The 16,486-nt window shown below is 45.2% G+C and overlaps 1 protein-coding gene across 9 annotated transcripts in view; it reads left to right on the forward strand.

The window, feature by feature from the left end:
- Washc2c (WASH complex subunit 2C) overlaps nt 1–16,486 on the forward strand; it is an 85,439-nt gene that overhangs the window by 49,981 nt on the left and 18,972 nt on the right. For 6 of the 9 annotated variants that reach the window (XM_063285891.1, XM_039107431.2, XM_039107428.2 and 3 more), the window contains 8 exons: nt 345–460; nt 884–941; nt 3,528–3,590; nt 4,393–4,578; nt 6,148–6,275; nt 8,970–9,056; nt 12,070–12,171; nt 13,981–14,109. In XM_063285891.1, coding sequence (XP_063141961.1) covers nt 345–460; nt 884–941; nt 3,528–3,590; nt 4,393–4,578; nt 6,148–6,275; nt 8,970–9,056; nt 12,070–12,171; nt 13,981–14,109 — 869 coding nt within the window. The remainder of the gene's footprint in view (nt 1–344; nt 461–883; nt 942–3,527; nt 3,591–4,392; nt 4,579–6,147; nt 6,276–8,969; nt 9,057–12,069; nt 12,172–13,980; nt 14,110–16,486) is intronic. The other 3 variants (XM_006237149.5, XM_039107426.2, XM_063285890.1) reach the window with 3 other exon arrangements.

The following is a 16,486-nucleotide window of genomic DNA, read 5'->3' on the forward strand; positions in this document are numbered from 1 at the left end:
CCACTGCCTTGTTCTCAATACTCCTTGTGAAGTATGGCTTTATTAAAGTCATGCCAGTATGCTATAGAGGCCATCCCAGACATAGAGAAATATCAAACCCATCTTCCCCCTCTCATTCTTGTATATTTGAGGGGAAATATTGCTATACAGCCCAAGCTAGTTTGGAATTTGTTTGTAACTCAGGTTGGCCTTAATTCTATGATGCCCAGAAATCTATGGTAAGAAGAATGCCTTGAGCTTTCTTCTTTAGATTTAGTCTTCTGAATGCTGGAATTGTAGACAGTGAGCCACCACCACAGGCTACCCCAGCTTAACACTCCCTGTGCAACGTTCCCTTCTGATAGATGAGGAAGACATCTTGTTCCCACCCCCCACGCTGACTGATGAAGACTTCTCACCGTTTGGCTCTAGAGGTGGTCTGTTCAGTGATCGGCAGGGGCTTTTTGATGATGATGATGAGGTGAGTTGGACGAATGAATAAGGCTCTCTGTGTCACTGAGCATGAATGGAAGAAAGCCTTGTGTTTGTTAGAGAAGAAGCTTCCTATTAGTTATGCCTTTCATGTTTGGAGACATGTTAAAGCCAGAACTACAGAATGAGAAATATACATCCTGATGTCTTACTGTGCCTTGATGTGAGGAGAGGCTGTGGAGTATCAATAGTGGGAATCTTCTACAGTTACCGACATGTACTCTTGCATGTTTTTATTTAATCCCCGACAAGCCCAAATTAAGATCATTTTGCTCTAGTCTGCACCTTGTCACTGATTCTTTGACAGGACAGTAAATATATAGCAGAGTACAGGATACTTCTCAGAAACCTTCAAGTCCAGCCTTACTTAACCCCTGCATTTTAAAATTCTCCTATGCCTTATCACAACCAGAGTGACCTCTTCAAGGAAGCTCCCCGGGGGCAGCCAGCCCAAGGTCCTGTCAGTGAAGGTAGGCATGGGAATGGATGCTCTCTCCCTGTCTGCTCTCCTAGTTTGTGTTCTGTTGCTGTGATAAACACCATGGCAAAAGCAGCTCCGGAGGAAAGGGTTATGTCAGCTCTGCAGCTTGTAGTCCATCACCCTGGCGAGCCTTGCAGGCCCATATTTACTGTCTGTCTGTTTGTCTGTCTGTCTCTTTCTCTCTCTGTCTCTCTCTGTCTCTCTTTGTCTCTGTCTGTCTCTGTCTGTCTGTCCCCCCCCTCCCCAAAACCATCTAGCCAAGGGTTGGCATTGTGTACAGTGGGCTGTGCCTCCCTCATCAGTCATTAATCAAGAAGGTGCCCTACAGACTGACCTAGAGGCCAGTCTGATGGAGGTCGTTTTTCAGTGGAGGGTCGCTCTTTCCAGATAACTGAAGATTGTACCAGTTGACAAAGTTGACCCAGCAAAGTGCTTGAAAGCTCTTTCTGTTGTGAGACAGAGCACCCAAAGATTTATTTCCGTTCAGCTAAAAGCTGGTGTTGCCTTGAAACAGTGGGAGACAGTCTGTCTTTATTAATTTTTGTCTTGGGAACAGACAGCAGTACCGTCTTCAGACCCACACCACACATTTACCTTTTAGAGATGATAAAAACATCGAAATGAAAAAGTATTTGGTAGTTATGCTGAGGCTAGCTTTACTGTAATGATGTTGAATTGTGTTGAGAAGATCACTTTGTCATCAGTAATTCCTCAGTAGTTTTTAAAAACTTACAATTTTTATTCCACTAGATTTAAGTAGTTTTAGTGATACTGTTCCCAGTAAAACAATTGGAAATAAGTTGTTTCAAATGATGGCCTCCTGTGTGATGTGTTCTGTGTTGTAGCCGTCCTCCTGTGTGATGTGTTCTGTGTTGTAGCCGTGCTCCTGTGTGATGTGTTCTGTGTTGGGGCCGTGCTCCTGTGTGATGTGTTCTGTGTTGTGGCCGTGCTCCTGTGTGATGTGTTCTGTGTTGGGGCCGTGCTCCTGTGTGATGTGTTCTGTGTTGGGGCCGTGCTCCTGTGTGATGTGTTCTGTGTTGTAGCCGTGCTCCTGTGTGATGTGTTCTGTGTTGGGGCCGTGCTCCTGTGTGATGTGTTCTGTGTTGGGGCCGTGCTCCTTTGTGATGTGTTCTGTGTTGGGGCCGTGCTCCTGTGTGATGTGTTCTGTGTTGGGGCCGTGCTCCTGTGTGATGTGTTCTGTGTTGGGGCCGTGCTCCTGTGTGATGTGTTCTGTGTTGGGGCCGTCCTCACGTGTGATGTGTTCTGTGTTGGGGCCGTCCTCCTGTGTGATGTGTTCTGTGTTGGGGCCGTCCTCCTGTGTGATGTGTTCTGTGTTGTAGCCGTCCTCCATGTGATGTGTTCTGTGTTGGGGCCGTGCTCCTGTGTGATGTGTTCTGTGTTGTAGCCGTCCTCCTGTGTGATGTGTTCTGTGTTGTAGCCGTCCTCCTGTGTGATGTGTTCTGTGTTGGGGCCGTGCTCCTGTGTGATGTGTTCTGTGTTGTAGCCATCCTCCTGTGTGATGTGTTCTGTGTTGGGGCCGTGCTCCTGTGTGATGTGTTCTGTGTTGTAGCCATCCTCCTGTGTGATGTGTTCTGTGTTGTAGCCGTCCTCCATGTGATGTGTTCTGTGTTGGGGCCGTGCTCCTGTGTGATGTGTTCTGTGTTGGGGCCGTGCTCCTGTGTGATGTGTTCTGTGTTGGGGCCGTGCTCCTGTGTGATGTGTTCTGTGTTGGGGCCGTGCTCCTGTGTGATGTGTTCTGTGTTGTAGCCGTCCTCCTGTGTGATGTGTTCTGTGTTGGGGCCGTGCTCCTGTGTGATGTGTTCTGTGTTGGGGCCGTCCTCACGTGTGATGTGTTCTGTGTTGGGGCCGTCCTCACGTGTGATGTGTTCTGTGTTGGGGCCGTCCTCCTGTGTGATGTGTTCTGTGTTGGGGCCGTCCTCCTGTGTGATGTGTTCTGTGTTGTAGCCGTCCTCCATGTGATGTGTTCTGTGTTGGGGCCGTGCTCCTGTGTGATGTGTTCTGTGTTGGGGCTCTCCTCAATCTGCTGTCCAGTCATCTCACTTCTCTTGTTTCCTCGTTGCATTCATTTTATTTCCTTCACAACCTTCTCACAGGTTTTTGCTGTTCCCTTTCACCAGTTGATCTTATTGATCTCATTAATCCTAAGGAAAAAGCTGCTGATATCAGTAAAAATAAAATTTTAAAAGACTTATTTAGGAACAAATTGTCTTTTAAAAAGAAACCTGTGGGGTTGGGGATTTAGCTCAGTGGTAGAGCGCTTGCCTAGGAAGCGCAAGGCCCTGGGTTCAGTCCCCAGCTCCGAAAAAAAGAACCAAAAAAAAAAAAAAAAAAAAAAAAAGAAACCTGTTTTGGTTTGTGCCACACTGCCGAGAAGGGGTTCTTTTTCTTTTTTGACAATTTTGCTTTGTATTCATGGTTGGTCTGGTGCTTAGCATGTAGCCCTGAGCTGTTCTTGATACATGATCATCTTCCTGCTTAAGTCTTATGATTGCAGGTGTATCCTACCATGCTCAGAAAATCTGGTGAAATAATTGACTTTTCTTTCTTATTCTAGAATCACCTCCATCCCCTAAACCTGGAAAGAAAATCCCAGCAGGGGCTGTTTCTGTATTTTTAGGTAATAGGTTTTATTCTGTGTATGTGTGTGTGTGTGTGTGTGTGTGTGTTGTATACACATGTGAATGTGAGGAGAAGATGGCAAATGTCCTGCCCTAGCGCTCTTCTGTATTCTCTTGAGGCAGGGTCTTAAGCTAAACCTGGAACTAGGCTAGCAGCCAGTAGGCCCCAGCCTGTGCCAACGCCAGGGTTATAGGCACAGGTACCAGCCACACTCTGCGTTTTTTTTGAGTTCTGAAGATTTGAACTGAGGTCTTCATGCTTCAGATTAAGCACTTACCTGCTGAGCCATCACCCATTGCTCTTTCTTAAAAACTGTATAAATCCATTTTGTCATTGTTTTATAAGGACTGGCTAGGGATTGGGGGTGGGTACTCAGAATTCTGGAAGGCATTGAAGTATTTATTACTACAGCGTATTTACTGACGCTCTGAGCTCACATTCGGTTTGAGCTCAGAGGCTTTGGGCCTGGGGATGTGATAGAGTGGTTCAGCACTTGTTTAGTACATGTGTGGCTCTGCTTTCCTCTCCAAGACTGCAGAGGGCTGCAGGTGTCGGGGAAAAGAGAGAGGAAAGGAGAAAAGGGAAGAAGGGGAGAGGCTGACTGACAGACAGCAAGGGGGAAGGAGTGAGTGCATCAGTGTAGTTTCCTGAGGGCCAGGGAGCCCTGTACTTTGGTGTACGTTTCCAACACTAGCACAAAGGTTATTTCATTTTCTCAGTGTTTTGTAGATGAACCTAACTCATGAGAGCTGTCAGGAGGCTCCCACTGGATCATAGCTCTGATTTCTTTCCATCCTCAGGGTATACTGATGTGTCTGGGTCCACCTCTGCCCCATCACTGAAGGAGTTCCAGAAACATGAGCAGTCCACTCCAGGGAAGGGCCCACATTTGCCAGCTCCTACTGGCCTCTTTGATGATGATGATAACGACAGTGATGAAGATGATAACTTTTTTATGCCATCTTCTAGCAAGCCTTCTAAGACCGGTACCACTTTCAGGCTAATTCTGGGAACTTAGAGAAGAAAACCGAACTTAAGGGGGACACAGTTCTTCACATTCAGTGCCTCTTGCACTGAATCCCTTACTGAACATTGTTGTCATTGTCTTGTGTGTGCTTAAATTGTGCATAGCCTTGGGGTCCCTCATAGGCCAATCTTTTCTGCTTTGGGAATGAGTTACTGAGGGTATCTTCTTTAACAGGGAGCTGAATTTCTTCTCCCGTATTCTTTTCTTGAAGTTTCTGCTTCTGCCTTTCAAATTAAATTTCAATTATAGAAATTTAGTCATACTTCCTCCTAGCAGTTCCGGGTAATTACGTGAGTAGAACATGGCATGCTGGTTGCTTAATTCCCAGCTGCTCGTTTCTCTGAGCTCAGATTATCCCTTGCCTCGGTGCATCCCCCAAGCCCCCAGCATTTTGACATGTTTGCCCTCTGTGATCTTCCCTCCTCTGAAGTCTTTCCTGTGATTTTACTCTCTGACGTGGCTATGCTTGGGGAACAAAAGTAGGGAAATACTCAGGTTTTTCTGAGTCAGGAAAGCTGCGGTCTTTCTGTTTAGTAGGTCTTTGTAACATTTTGAAAAGAATGAGCCGCTGGAGGGATGGCTGAGATGTTATGAGTACTTTCTACAAGTCCTGGGCACTGATGACCGAAGGGCAGAGATAGAATCACTGGGCTTTGCTGGCTTTGAGTCTAGTTGAGAAAACATGAGTTCCAAAATCAGGGAAAGACCCTGTCTGTCTGTCTCAAAGGAATAGGTAGAGAGTAATAGGACACTGGACACCTGACCTCTGTGTATATGCACAGATGTGTACACCCACCCCTAAACCTTAGCAAACACACATGCAACCACACAAACAAACAAGCAAGCAAACAAACAAACAAATATCTTGTAAAAAGAATGAAGCATTTACTTTTTTACCCTGGAATATTTTCATTGTATATTAAATGGGAAATACAAATGGTAGGTCATTATTCAAAACTTAGTCCTAGGATAGCTGACAGAAACATAAGGTAAGATTCTGAAGCTCTTCTGTCTGTCTTGTGGAGATGAGGGAGTGCCAGCATTTGGTTTCATTTACTTCTCCATAGTTTGGCCCTTCACGTCTCCATCCTATAGTTAATGACTTCTTGCCTCCTTAAAGTGATCTTTACTTGTAAATCCCGTTCTAGATGTACTTAGCATAGGAGTCTTCAGTTGTGAGAAGGTTCATTCATATGGTTGTGTCTTTTGCTTTCTTTGAACTGCTATTGCTCTTTGAGTTCCAAGGTGATGGAACAGGGAGCAGCTCAGTGGCAGAGCATTGACTGGCCCTCCCGGTCAGCCCTCAGAACTGCAGGGAGAATGAAAGGAAGCAGTACTAAAGGGGGAGAGAGAAGGGGTCCGCTGCCTTTTATTTCTCGGTAAATGAGCAAGAAATCAGACGCCTTCCATATTTATCTTTGGAAGAGAATGTCGTGGGGGGTGGGGGCGAGTGCGTGTGGGTGTGGGTGTATTTTGCAGTAGGATTTTAACCTTGGTGTAATTTTTATGCTGTGGTTTCTTTTTTAAGACAAAGTCAAGCCCACCACCATTATCTTTGATGATGACGAAGGAGATCTGTTTAAAGAAAAAACAACAGCTTTGCCAGCAGCTTCTGTCAGCCAGACAGATGAAAACAAAGCACGGACAGATAAAACGGTGAGCAGAGATGGAGTGAGGGACATTGGCCTGGGCAGCTTACAGTAGCCGTTTATCTGGATCTCAGAGGGACGTAGAGTTCTCTTTCACGTTTGCTGCCCTAGTTTGCTTTCTGTTGCTGTGATAAACACTGACCAAAGCAACTTAGGGGAGGGAAAAGTTTATTTTTCAGATTGCAGTCTGTCCTTGAGGGAAGCCAAGAGAAAACCTCAAAGAGGAGGCAGTGGAAGAATACTGCTGACTGACTTCGTTTGCTGGTTTGCTCGCTGCCTTTCTTACACAGCCCAGGCCTGCCTGCCCAGAGGTGGTGCTGTACAATTAGCAACCAAGAAAATGCCCGACAGACATGCCCACCATGCAGGCCAGTTCTTCAGTTGAGGTTCCCCTTCCCAATCAAGAAGAGCAACTGCATTTATATTAAGAACTTAGAACATAAAATTGGAAGACACGCCAAATAACTTCTAGTCAGATTTGTGAGATTAGGGAGGATTTGCCAAATGTGTGTCTGAACCTTCGTGCAAACATACGGTTTTCAGAACTATTTGCAAGTGATTTGTAGCCATTATAATGTTTCACCACCCTGCATGTTTTATCACCAGATGCCATTGTCACTGGCTAGGGGTTGGCAGTAACTCTATAGCAGAATCTAATGGCAGTCTGCATTTGTGAGGCTCCAGTTTGCCATCAAATTTATAAAATCATACCCAGTATAATACTGATTTAAAATAATTTTATACATAGTCTATTCTGTCTTTTTCTGTGGGACATCTTGTCCTATAGATATCCTATATAGGTTTTTCTTTCTTTAGTGTATGTGTATATGTATGTATATGTGTGTGTGTATATATGTGTATGTATTACACACTTATTATGGGATTTACTTATAAAGGGGATTTTGTAGAACGGCTCACAGGCTGTGGTCCGACTGGTCCAGCAATGGCTGTCTCCCAGTGGAAGGTCCAAGAACCCAGGAGTTGTCCAGTCTGCCAGGCTGCACATCTCAGCTGGTCTTCAGTATACACTGGCCTCCCAAAGAAGAAGTACTAGTGAAGGAGTGGACTTGGTAGAGAGCAAGAGCAAACAAGGAGAGCCAGCTTCCCTTCACCCTTTATCTAGGCTGCTGGCAGAAGGTGTAGCCCAGAGTACAGGTGGATTTTCCTATCTCAGAAGATCTAGATTAAAGGTGCATCTTCCTTCTCCAGAAGATCCGATTAAAAATAGATCTTCCCATTTTAAAAGATTAAATTAGGAAAAAGATCCCTCACGGGTGTGCCCTGCCACTTGGGTTTTAGTTAATTCCAGATGTCCAGTTGACAACAAAAGTAGCCATCACACATGCCACTGTGTCACATCCTCATTTAGCCCTCATACCTACCAAGCCTTCAAAATCATCTTGGTCCCTCAAACAGCTTGCCCTTTGTCTGTTCCTTACGTGCCCCATGTAACAGTGCATGGTCCGTGTTCACAGATGGGCCCCACGTGACAGTGCATGTTCCATGTACACAGATGGGCCCCATGTGACAGTGCATGTTCCGTGTATACAGATGGGCCCCATGTAACAGTGCATGGTCCGTGTTCACAGATGGGCCCCACGTGACAGTGCATGTTCCATGTACACAGATGGGCCCCATGTGACGGTGCATGTTCCATGTACACAGATGGGCCCCATGTGACAGTGCATGTTCCATGTTCACAGATGGACCCCACGTGACGGTGCATGTTCCATGTACACAGATGGGCCCCATGTGACAGTGCATGTTCCGTGTTCACAGATGGGCCCCACGTGACAGTGCATGTTCCGTGTATACAGATGGGCCCCACGTGACAGTGCATGTTCCATGTATACAGATGGGCCCCATGTGACAGTGCATGCTCCATGTACACAGATGGGCCCCATGTGACAGTGCATGTTCCATGTACACAGATGGGCCCCATGTGACAGTGCATGCTCCATGTACACAGATGGGCCCCACGTGACAGTGCATGTTCCATATACACAGATGGGCCCCACGTGACAGTGCATGTTCCATGTACACAGATGGGCCCCATGTGACGGTGCATGTTCCATGTACACAGATGGGCCCCATGTGACGGTGCATGCTCCATGTACACAGATGGGCCCCATGTGACAGTGCATGTTCCATGTATACAGATGGGCCCCATGTGACAGTGCATGTTCCATGTACACAGATGGGCCCCATGTGACAGTGCATGCTCCATGTACACAGATGGGCCCCATGTGACAGTGCATGTTCCATGTTCACAGATGGGCCCCACGTGACAGTGCATGTTCCGTGTATACAGATGGGCCCCATGTGACAGTGCATGCTCCATGTACACAGATGGGCCCCATGTGACAGTGCATGTTCCATGTTCACAGATGGGCCCCACGTGACAGTGCATGTTCCGTGTATACAGATGGGCCCCATGTGACAGTGCATGTTCCATGTACACAGATGGGCCCCATGTGACGGTGCATGCTCCATGTACACAGATGTCGTAGTAATTCTGTACAAAATCTTGGTGTAAATTTTATACAGATGGAGGTCCAGGGCATGTTTAGTCCCTTGGTATTTGGCTTGGTACCTTTTCATAGTGGAGGCTGGGAAATTTTCTGAAATGAGCTTGTCTCCATGTCTTTTTCTTGCTAATAGTATATTTTATTTTCCTTTCTTTTGGTGGGGACTCAACTAGATCACCTTACCTTCTAGCAAAAATCCGAAGCTTGTATCAGAAACAAAGACTCAGAAAGGTTTGTTTTCAGATGAAGAAGACTCTGAGGTATGGAATTCTTTCTTAGTTCTGGGTGTTCATCTGTAGATACAGTATCAGTAATGTTCTGATTAGCCTCTCAGCAGAGGTTTAAGACTTTTTATTAAGTAGTTCAATTCTTATTTTGAAAATACTCTCTGAGGCTGGAGAAATGGCTCAGTAGTTAAGAGCACTGGCTGATCTTCCAGAGGTCCTGAGTTCAAGTCCCAGAAACCACATGGTGGCTCACAACCATCTCTAATGGGATCCAATACCCACATACATTAAATAAGTAAATAAATCTTTAAAAAAAAAAAAGAATCTTTTGGGCTGGAGATATAATTTAGTACTATAAAATACCTGTCTAGCAGGCAGGCAGGCAGGCAGGCACACGCGCGCGCGCGCGCGCGCACACACACACACACACACACACACACACACACACACACACTAGCTCTAACTTTTGGATTTGAATCCATTGCATTTCCTTTAACATACTTAAATTTAAGACTGTTTGTTGGTTCACAGTTGTCAGAGAAGTCAGCTGGCTGCTTCCTTTAATGGTAATGTGACTTACTAGAGAGTTTGTTCCCATGGTGATACATATTCAGCACAGCTTTTACCTTTCATTGCTGGTGACAGAGGACAGGCTGTGGGTAGGAAGCCTCAAGCAGCTTGGGCTCCTGTCTCTGTGTGGTAGGTCTCTGAGCACAGTAGCTTCAGGAGGTGGGACCTATTTCTGCTGACTCAGCTTCTGAGAGTGTCAGATAGAGACTGTGTTGCCGTTTTTATGCTGCTGGATGTTGTCCTAGATGGTTTTTCTGTGGCTATGATAAAACACTGATCAAAAGCAACTCATGGAGGGAAGGATTCATTTCATATTACAGGATGCCCATTGTTGAGGAAAGCTAAGGCAGGAACTTAGCAGGAACCTGGAGCAGAGACCAAGGAGGAATGCTGTTCACTGGCTCGTTCTCCTGCATATACTGAGCCTGCTTTCTTAATACAACTCAGGACCACGTGCTTAGGGATGGCACTGCCCACAGTGGGTTAGGCCCTCCTATGTCATTAGCAATGAAGAACATAACTCACATATATGTCCACAGACCAGTCTGAAGAAGGCAGTTACTTAATTGAGAAGCTGTCTTCCTTGATGCGTGTTTTAGTCAGGTTTCTATTGCTGCAATGAAACACCATGACCAAGAAGCAAGTTGGGGAGGAAAGGGTTTATTCAGCTTACACTTCCACATTGCTGTTCATCACCAAAGGAAGTCAGGACAGCAACTCACACAGGGAAGGAACTTGGAGGAAGGAGCTGATACAGAAGCCATGGGGAGGGTACTGCTTACTGGCTTGCTTCCCTTGGCTTGCTCAGCTTGTTTTCTTATAGAACCCAGGACCACCAGCCCTGGGATGGCACCATTCACAATGGGTCCTCCTCCCTTGATCAGTAATTGAGAAAATGCCTTACAGCTGGATCTCATGGAGGCATTTCCTCAAGGGAGGTTCCTTTCTTTGTGATAACTCCAGTTTGTGTCAAGTTGACACATAAAACCAGCCAGTAGAATGTGTTAAATGACAACCAAGATTATACATCACAGAAGTCCATGCTGTTCCTTCTGCATTTCTTGATGGTACAGGGGTAGGAAACAAATTTTATTGCATGTGTGTATGGAGGGTGTGGGGATAGTGGAGATTGGGGTATAGTGGGCATTGAACCCAGGGCCTTATGTACTCCAGGTACGCACTCTGCCACTGAGCTATATTTCCAGCCCCTCAAGTTCAGTTCTTGATAGTTGAGTATAATAAATGGAGGCTTGTTTTAAAACCACTACTCGAGTCTTTGCCCTGTGAGCACCATCATAGAGAGAGGTAATATAAGGCAGTCTGGGACATAAAATATTGAGCTGGAAGGAATGGGTCTTTGTACTTGTCTATGTCTCAGATGTGGGCAGGAAGCTTGTTTTACTAAATTTGGGGGATGGGTGCATCTTGAGGTAATTAACTGGAGTGTGTGTGTGTGTGTGTGTGTGTGTGTGTGTGTGTGTGTGTATGTATGTATGTATGTATGTGTCCGTGTCCTTCACTGCCAAGGGAAGTCCAAACTTACAATAAAGAAATGTTTTTTGTTCTCTGGTAGAATTATTTTTATATTCTTTAAACAGCCAACCTGTTTGTCATTGTGTAAAATACAGAGGGGCATGGGACACTGGAGCTTCTTTGTAAACAAACCCTTGGTACTCATGAAGCCAGGTATAAACAGTATGCAAAGAATTCTTCTCTGTAGCTCAGTGAACTCATTAGGTTTATATCTGATGAGTGGTAGGCACTGATTGTATAATAAAAAGATAGCGCCAAAGAGGTCATGGAAAATGTTCTTGTCTTGTTTAATTATCTGGCTGTTGTATTGAGGTCCCTTTGCCCAGGGGACAGGTTGCCCTACTTTCTGTTTCTAGTTCATGCAGCTCAGTCTGTAGAGTGTTCCTTGTGCTCTGAGCTGACAGTCCATCCAACGTTGACGATACTTTCAGAATTTGGCAGATCTTTTGCAGGGTTTCATAGTTATAGTTCAAGTAGACTAGTAGACACTCAGCACATATGCTACCTCTGAGTTGTCTTCCACACAAGCCTTTTAGAATAGGAATTTAATTTGTATTTATTTAAAATATGTAATGTATTCTCTAGAGAGAGAGAGGTCCTAACAATAGAGCCATGGTCAGCCTTGCCCTTTGCCAATCTATCCCGTCTGTGGTAGAATTTGTATGCTTCTTGTTGGTAATTCAGACAGTGGAAGTCTTTAGTTTATAGGACCGGACTGACTGGGAAGTGTCTTCCTGACTCACGTCCTCTGTGGGGGAATATGGTTGCCTTGCAGCCTACAAAGAGACTGCCTGAAATACCTGTGCTCTCCTTCTCTCCTTGTACACACACACCCAGGGTACATGCCGAGGTCACACAAAGCCACCGTGTTCTTGTAGTATTTTGTATTACAAATCAAAGCCGATAGACCCAGTAACCAGCAGCTTTGACTTTGATTCACCAGGATTTGTTTTCTTCTCAAAGTTCAAGTAAGACGAAAAGTGCATCAGTTCTGTCCAGCCAACCCCCAGCATCGGTCTCCCTTTTTGGTGATGAAGATGAAGAGGTAAATGTTGTTACTGCAACACCGGATAATTAACCTAGGAATTTGTTTTAGTTGGCTTCATAGCCAAAGTGACGTTCAGGAGAAAGGAGTGCCTGAGAAGGTTCTAGCTACTGGCGTCTGGTCGCACTGGTGACTTCCAAGTTCTTCCAGGAATACAATTAGGAAGACATTAAAATTTTGACTCAGTTATTGGGGAAACCCAAATAGTTTGTGTGTGTGTGTGTGTGTGTGTGTGTGTGTGTGTGTGTGTGTGCGTGCGCACACATGTCCCCCCCCCCCCCCTTCATAAGTAACTTTTTAGAGAGGGTAGATCTCTGGCAGTCATCTCTGAGACTATCTTGGATGAAGTGGCAATAGGAAGGGGAGGCAGCCAGGCTTCAGGTTCGCATCCTTCTTGCTCTGAGTATAGAGAGAGGGTGGGTGGGTGGTAAAGAAAGGTAAGCGGGAAAATGATCCCGATTCGAACCTTCATGTGGCGCTGTGCAGTGGTGGATCCATGTGCTCCACTGTTGCGAACCCTGAGTTTCTGCAGACACCTGCTTACCTCCAGCTTCTGTGCCTTACAGGCCAGTAGGTTCATTACGGCCACTGCGACAATGATGTCACACCTTTGTCCAGTGGTGGGTAAAGGGTTTGAGTGCATGGTGAAGGACTGCTGCTGCCACCACCATCCCAGTGGACTGCAGCTTGCTCTTCTTGTGGTCTCCTCCACCCTACCAGGCTTTACTTAGACCTCCAGTCCTGACTTTGGCTCAGGACTGCTGTAGTATATACTGTTAAGAGCTTTTCCATCATAAACTAAACTCGGGCCCTCTGATGGTTTTGTTTAATTGCCTTAATAAAAGTGGGTAAGTGGAATTTTTGGTGGGGTTGGGAATGGTAGCAGGATCTAATAGGTCGTCCAGATGTTTTGTAACTGACCATGCAGCGCAGCCCAAGCTGGCTTCTAAATTATATTCTTCTTGCTTTGGCTTCATGGATCCTATGATCAAAGGTGCATAAATCCACAGCCACTACATAGTAGATACTTTTAGAGTATTTATAAATGTCACTGAATTTCCTTAGGATCCCAGGGGATTTATTTAGTAAACTTCCGTACTTTTGTATTCTTTGTTATAAGTTAATTATAGATAATACCTTTTTCCTCCAACTTTCTTAGCTGTAAAAACTCCTTTTAGTCACTAATGAAATTTCTAATTCTTGAGAGAGATCTATGATTGTCGACTGCTGCCAAGGCTCTCATGCCCGCAGGTGTACTGTGAAGGGGCGCCTCCTGGTGTCTCCACCATCTTGGCTATCTTTTGTTGATTGTGCTCTTTCAAGCTCTGGCTCATGGTAACTCCTGAAAGTTGTCCTCTAACCTATATACACGCATTGCCCCCCACTCACATACCTCTGTATATACATGCACATACAGAATATCAATTACATCTTAAAAAAAGATATATTTATTTACTATGTATATAGCGTTCTGCTCACATGTATTCCTGCTCACCAGATCTCATTATAGATGGTTGTGAGCCACCATGTGGTTTCTGGGAATTGAACTCAGGACCTCTGCCCTCTGAGCCACAATTTTTTTTTTAAATTAAAAGAATTCCATGGTAATCTTGTTTTTCTTTTGTGGATAGTGTTTTTAATTTGAAGAGGTGTAGACTGAGGTGTGCAGGTGTTTTGTGACTGTGCCCAACACATAGTATAATCTGTCCCTTGTGGGAGGATGACTTCATACGGGAGAATGTCTTGCTTGAGTTTGAAGTATATGCGTTGTTGATACTTTCTATACGTTCCCACCATTTGTCCTTTTAGGACAATCTTTTTGGGAGTGCAGCAGCTAAGAAGCAGACTTCATCTCTGCCACCTCAGAGTCAAGAGAAAGCAAAACCTTCAGAGCAGCCCCCAAAGAAAGCATCTGCCTTGTTCAGCAGTGACGAGGAGGTAAGTTAAGGTTTGCTCACACACAAAGGCCTATAGCAATGAAGACAGAGTTAGAGCCGTTCTAAATGTGCTCGCTTTGTTCACCACTCACTGGGGCTCAGTCAGGGAAAGATGGGATGACACCGTATCTTTTAAAGAAAAGTGTTTAAGTAATGTGTTAAACATTAATATGTTCAAAATGGAGTTAATGTGGCTTCCACCACAGGTTCATGGCTGAAGCTCTGTATCAAAAGATAGCAAGGAAAAAGCATTTACATCTAAGGTACATTTGGGGTGATAAGGAAACTGGGTATGTTCTGCTTAGTAAAACAAAGAACAGAGTTTGGAAGAAGTGTGGCAGGACTGGAGAGTGGTCTGTAGCGGGAAGCTGAAGGGGTTTAGCAAACTCGGCTCGTGCAGGTTTTGCTCTGTGTCGTCAGCAGTGGGGCCACCTCTCCTGTAGGTATAGAGAGGACATCATTGGTCTTCATCTACAGTAGAGGACCATGGAATCCTCTTTTGTTTTAGTATTAGGGAGAAGGCAAGGTCAGAGAGACTTGATGCCTCTGCTTTCCTCATGGCCAAGGGGTCATACTTTGAGGGCCGTGTGTTCAGGGCCCCATGCACTGTGTCTTCTTAAGGACTGTTTGTGTCATTAAGCTACAGTGCAGTGGACACACTGGCAGTGGTCTACGTAAATTCAACTCCTTTTCTATAAGGCAGTGAACATGTGATTTGGATAGAGATCAGCAAAGTCAATAGTAGCTTAATTATTATTCAGATTTAGCTGAGCAGAAGACCATAAATCCAAATGAGATTTAGATTTCTTTTTTTTTTTAAGATTTATTTGTTTATTATATATAAGTACACTGTAGCTGTCTTCAGAAACCAGAAGAGGGCATCAGATTGCATTACAGATGGTTGTGAGCTACCATGTGGTTGCTGGGATTTGAACTCAGGAACTCTGGAAGAGCAATCAGTGCTCTTAAACGCTGAGCCATCTCTCCAGCCCCTTAGATTTCATTTTATCTTAGAAGACTGAGAAGCAATCAACATAATAAAATTTAGTGCCCTGACGTTTAAAAGGTCTTCCTGGCACTAGGAATGTAACTTAGTGTTCAGTGCATGTCCAGCAAGAGCAAGACCCTGATTCTGTGTCCAACATAGGAGAGAATAATACAATAATAAAAACAAAACCTCTTTTTTTTTCTTTCTTTCTTTTTTTTTTTTTTTCCGGAGCTGGGGACCGAACCCAGGGCCTTGCGCTTGCTAGGCAAGCACTCTACCACTGAGCTAAATCCCCAACCCCAACAAAACCTCTTAAAAGAGTTGGGTTGCAGCCCAGTCGTTAAAGTGCTTGCCTAGTGTCTTTAATGTAGAGTCTCTGTTGTTATAATCAAATACCATGACCAAAAGCAATTTGGAAAGGAAAGGGCGTATTTCAGCTCACAGTTAATATGCCACAGTCTATCAGAGCAGGAACTCAGAGTAGGAACCTGGAGGCAGGAACTGAGGCAGATGCTAGGGTGGGTATAGCATATTAGCTTGCTCCTCATGGCTCACTTAGCCTGCTTTTTCCTAACACCCAGCCGAGAGAGCACCACCCACAGTGGGCTGAGCCCTCCTATGCCGATTTTTAACCAGGAAGATGCCCACAGGCTTTCCCCTAGGCCAACCTTGGGGAACATTTTCTCAACTGAGGGTCCTTTTTCAAAAACAACTCTTACTTGTGTCAAATTGACAGAAAGCAAGCCAACAACCCTAGTGTTTAGAAAGCCTGGGGTTAATCCCCAGGTACTGTCTGTGTTCCTGGCACTTGAGAGGAGGAAGCAGGAGGATCTGAAGTATAAGATTGTTCCCACCCACTTTGTGACTTAAGGACAGCATGGGCTACTTGAGACCCCTTCTTAAAGAGTGTGCTTGATTTTGAGTCTGATGGTAACTTAACAGATAGTAAACGGACTTTACTTGTCATGGTCCATACTTAAGTTAGCCACTAGATGGTGCTGTCTCTGCCACTGACTATGCTCCAGCTCCTTCCATACACAGAGCTGCGCTGGCAGCTGGCAGACCCCTGCACTTGGGGACGACTCAAGGCCAAGAAGCAGGGCGTGAACAAGACTAACCTATTTGGTGGTGGCGGTGTGTGTGTGTGTGTGTGTGTGTGTGTGTGTGTGTGTGTGTGTGTTTGGGGGCAATGTATGTTGAGTGGAGGGGCCTTGTTCATGTTTGTGTGTGGTTTGGCAAGGCAAATGGGTGCTCTTGGAATCCACCTAGATCTGCTTCCCAATGCAGGGGATACTGGCATGTGTGGCTGTACCTGGATCTTTTAAACCTGAGATCTGGGGATTTTAACTCAGTCCCTCATGCTTATGTAGCAAGTCTTTTTTTCCTTCGT

Source organism: Rattus norvegicus, chromosome 4 (assembly GCF_036323735.1).
Source record: "Rattus norvegicus strain BN/NHsdMcwi chromosome 4, GRCr8, whole genome shotgun sequence".
NCBI lineage: Eukaryota > Metazoa > Chordata > Mammalia > Rodentia > Muridae > Rattus > Rattus norvegicus.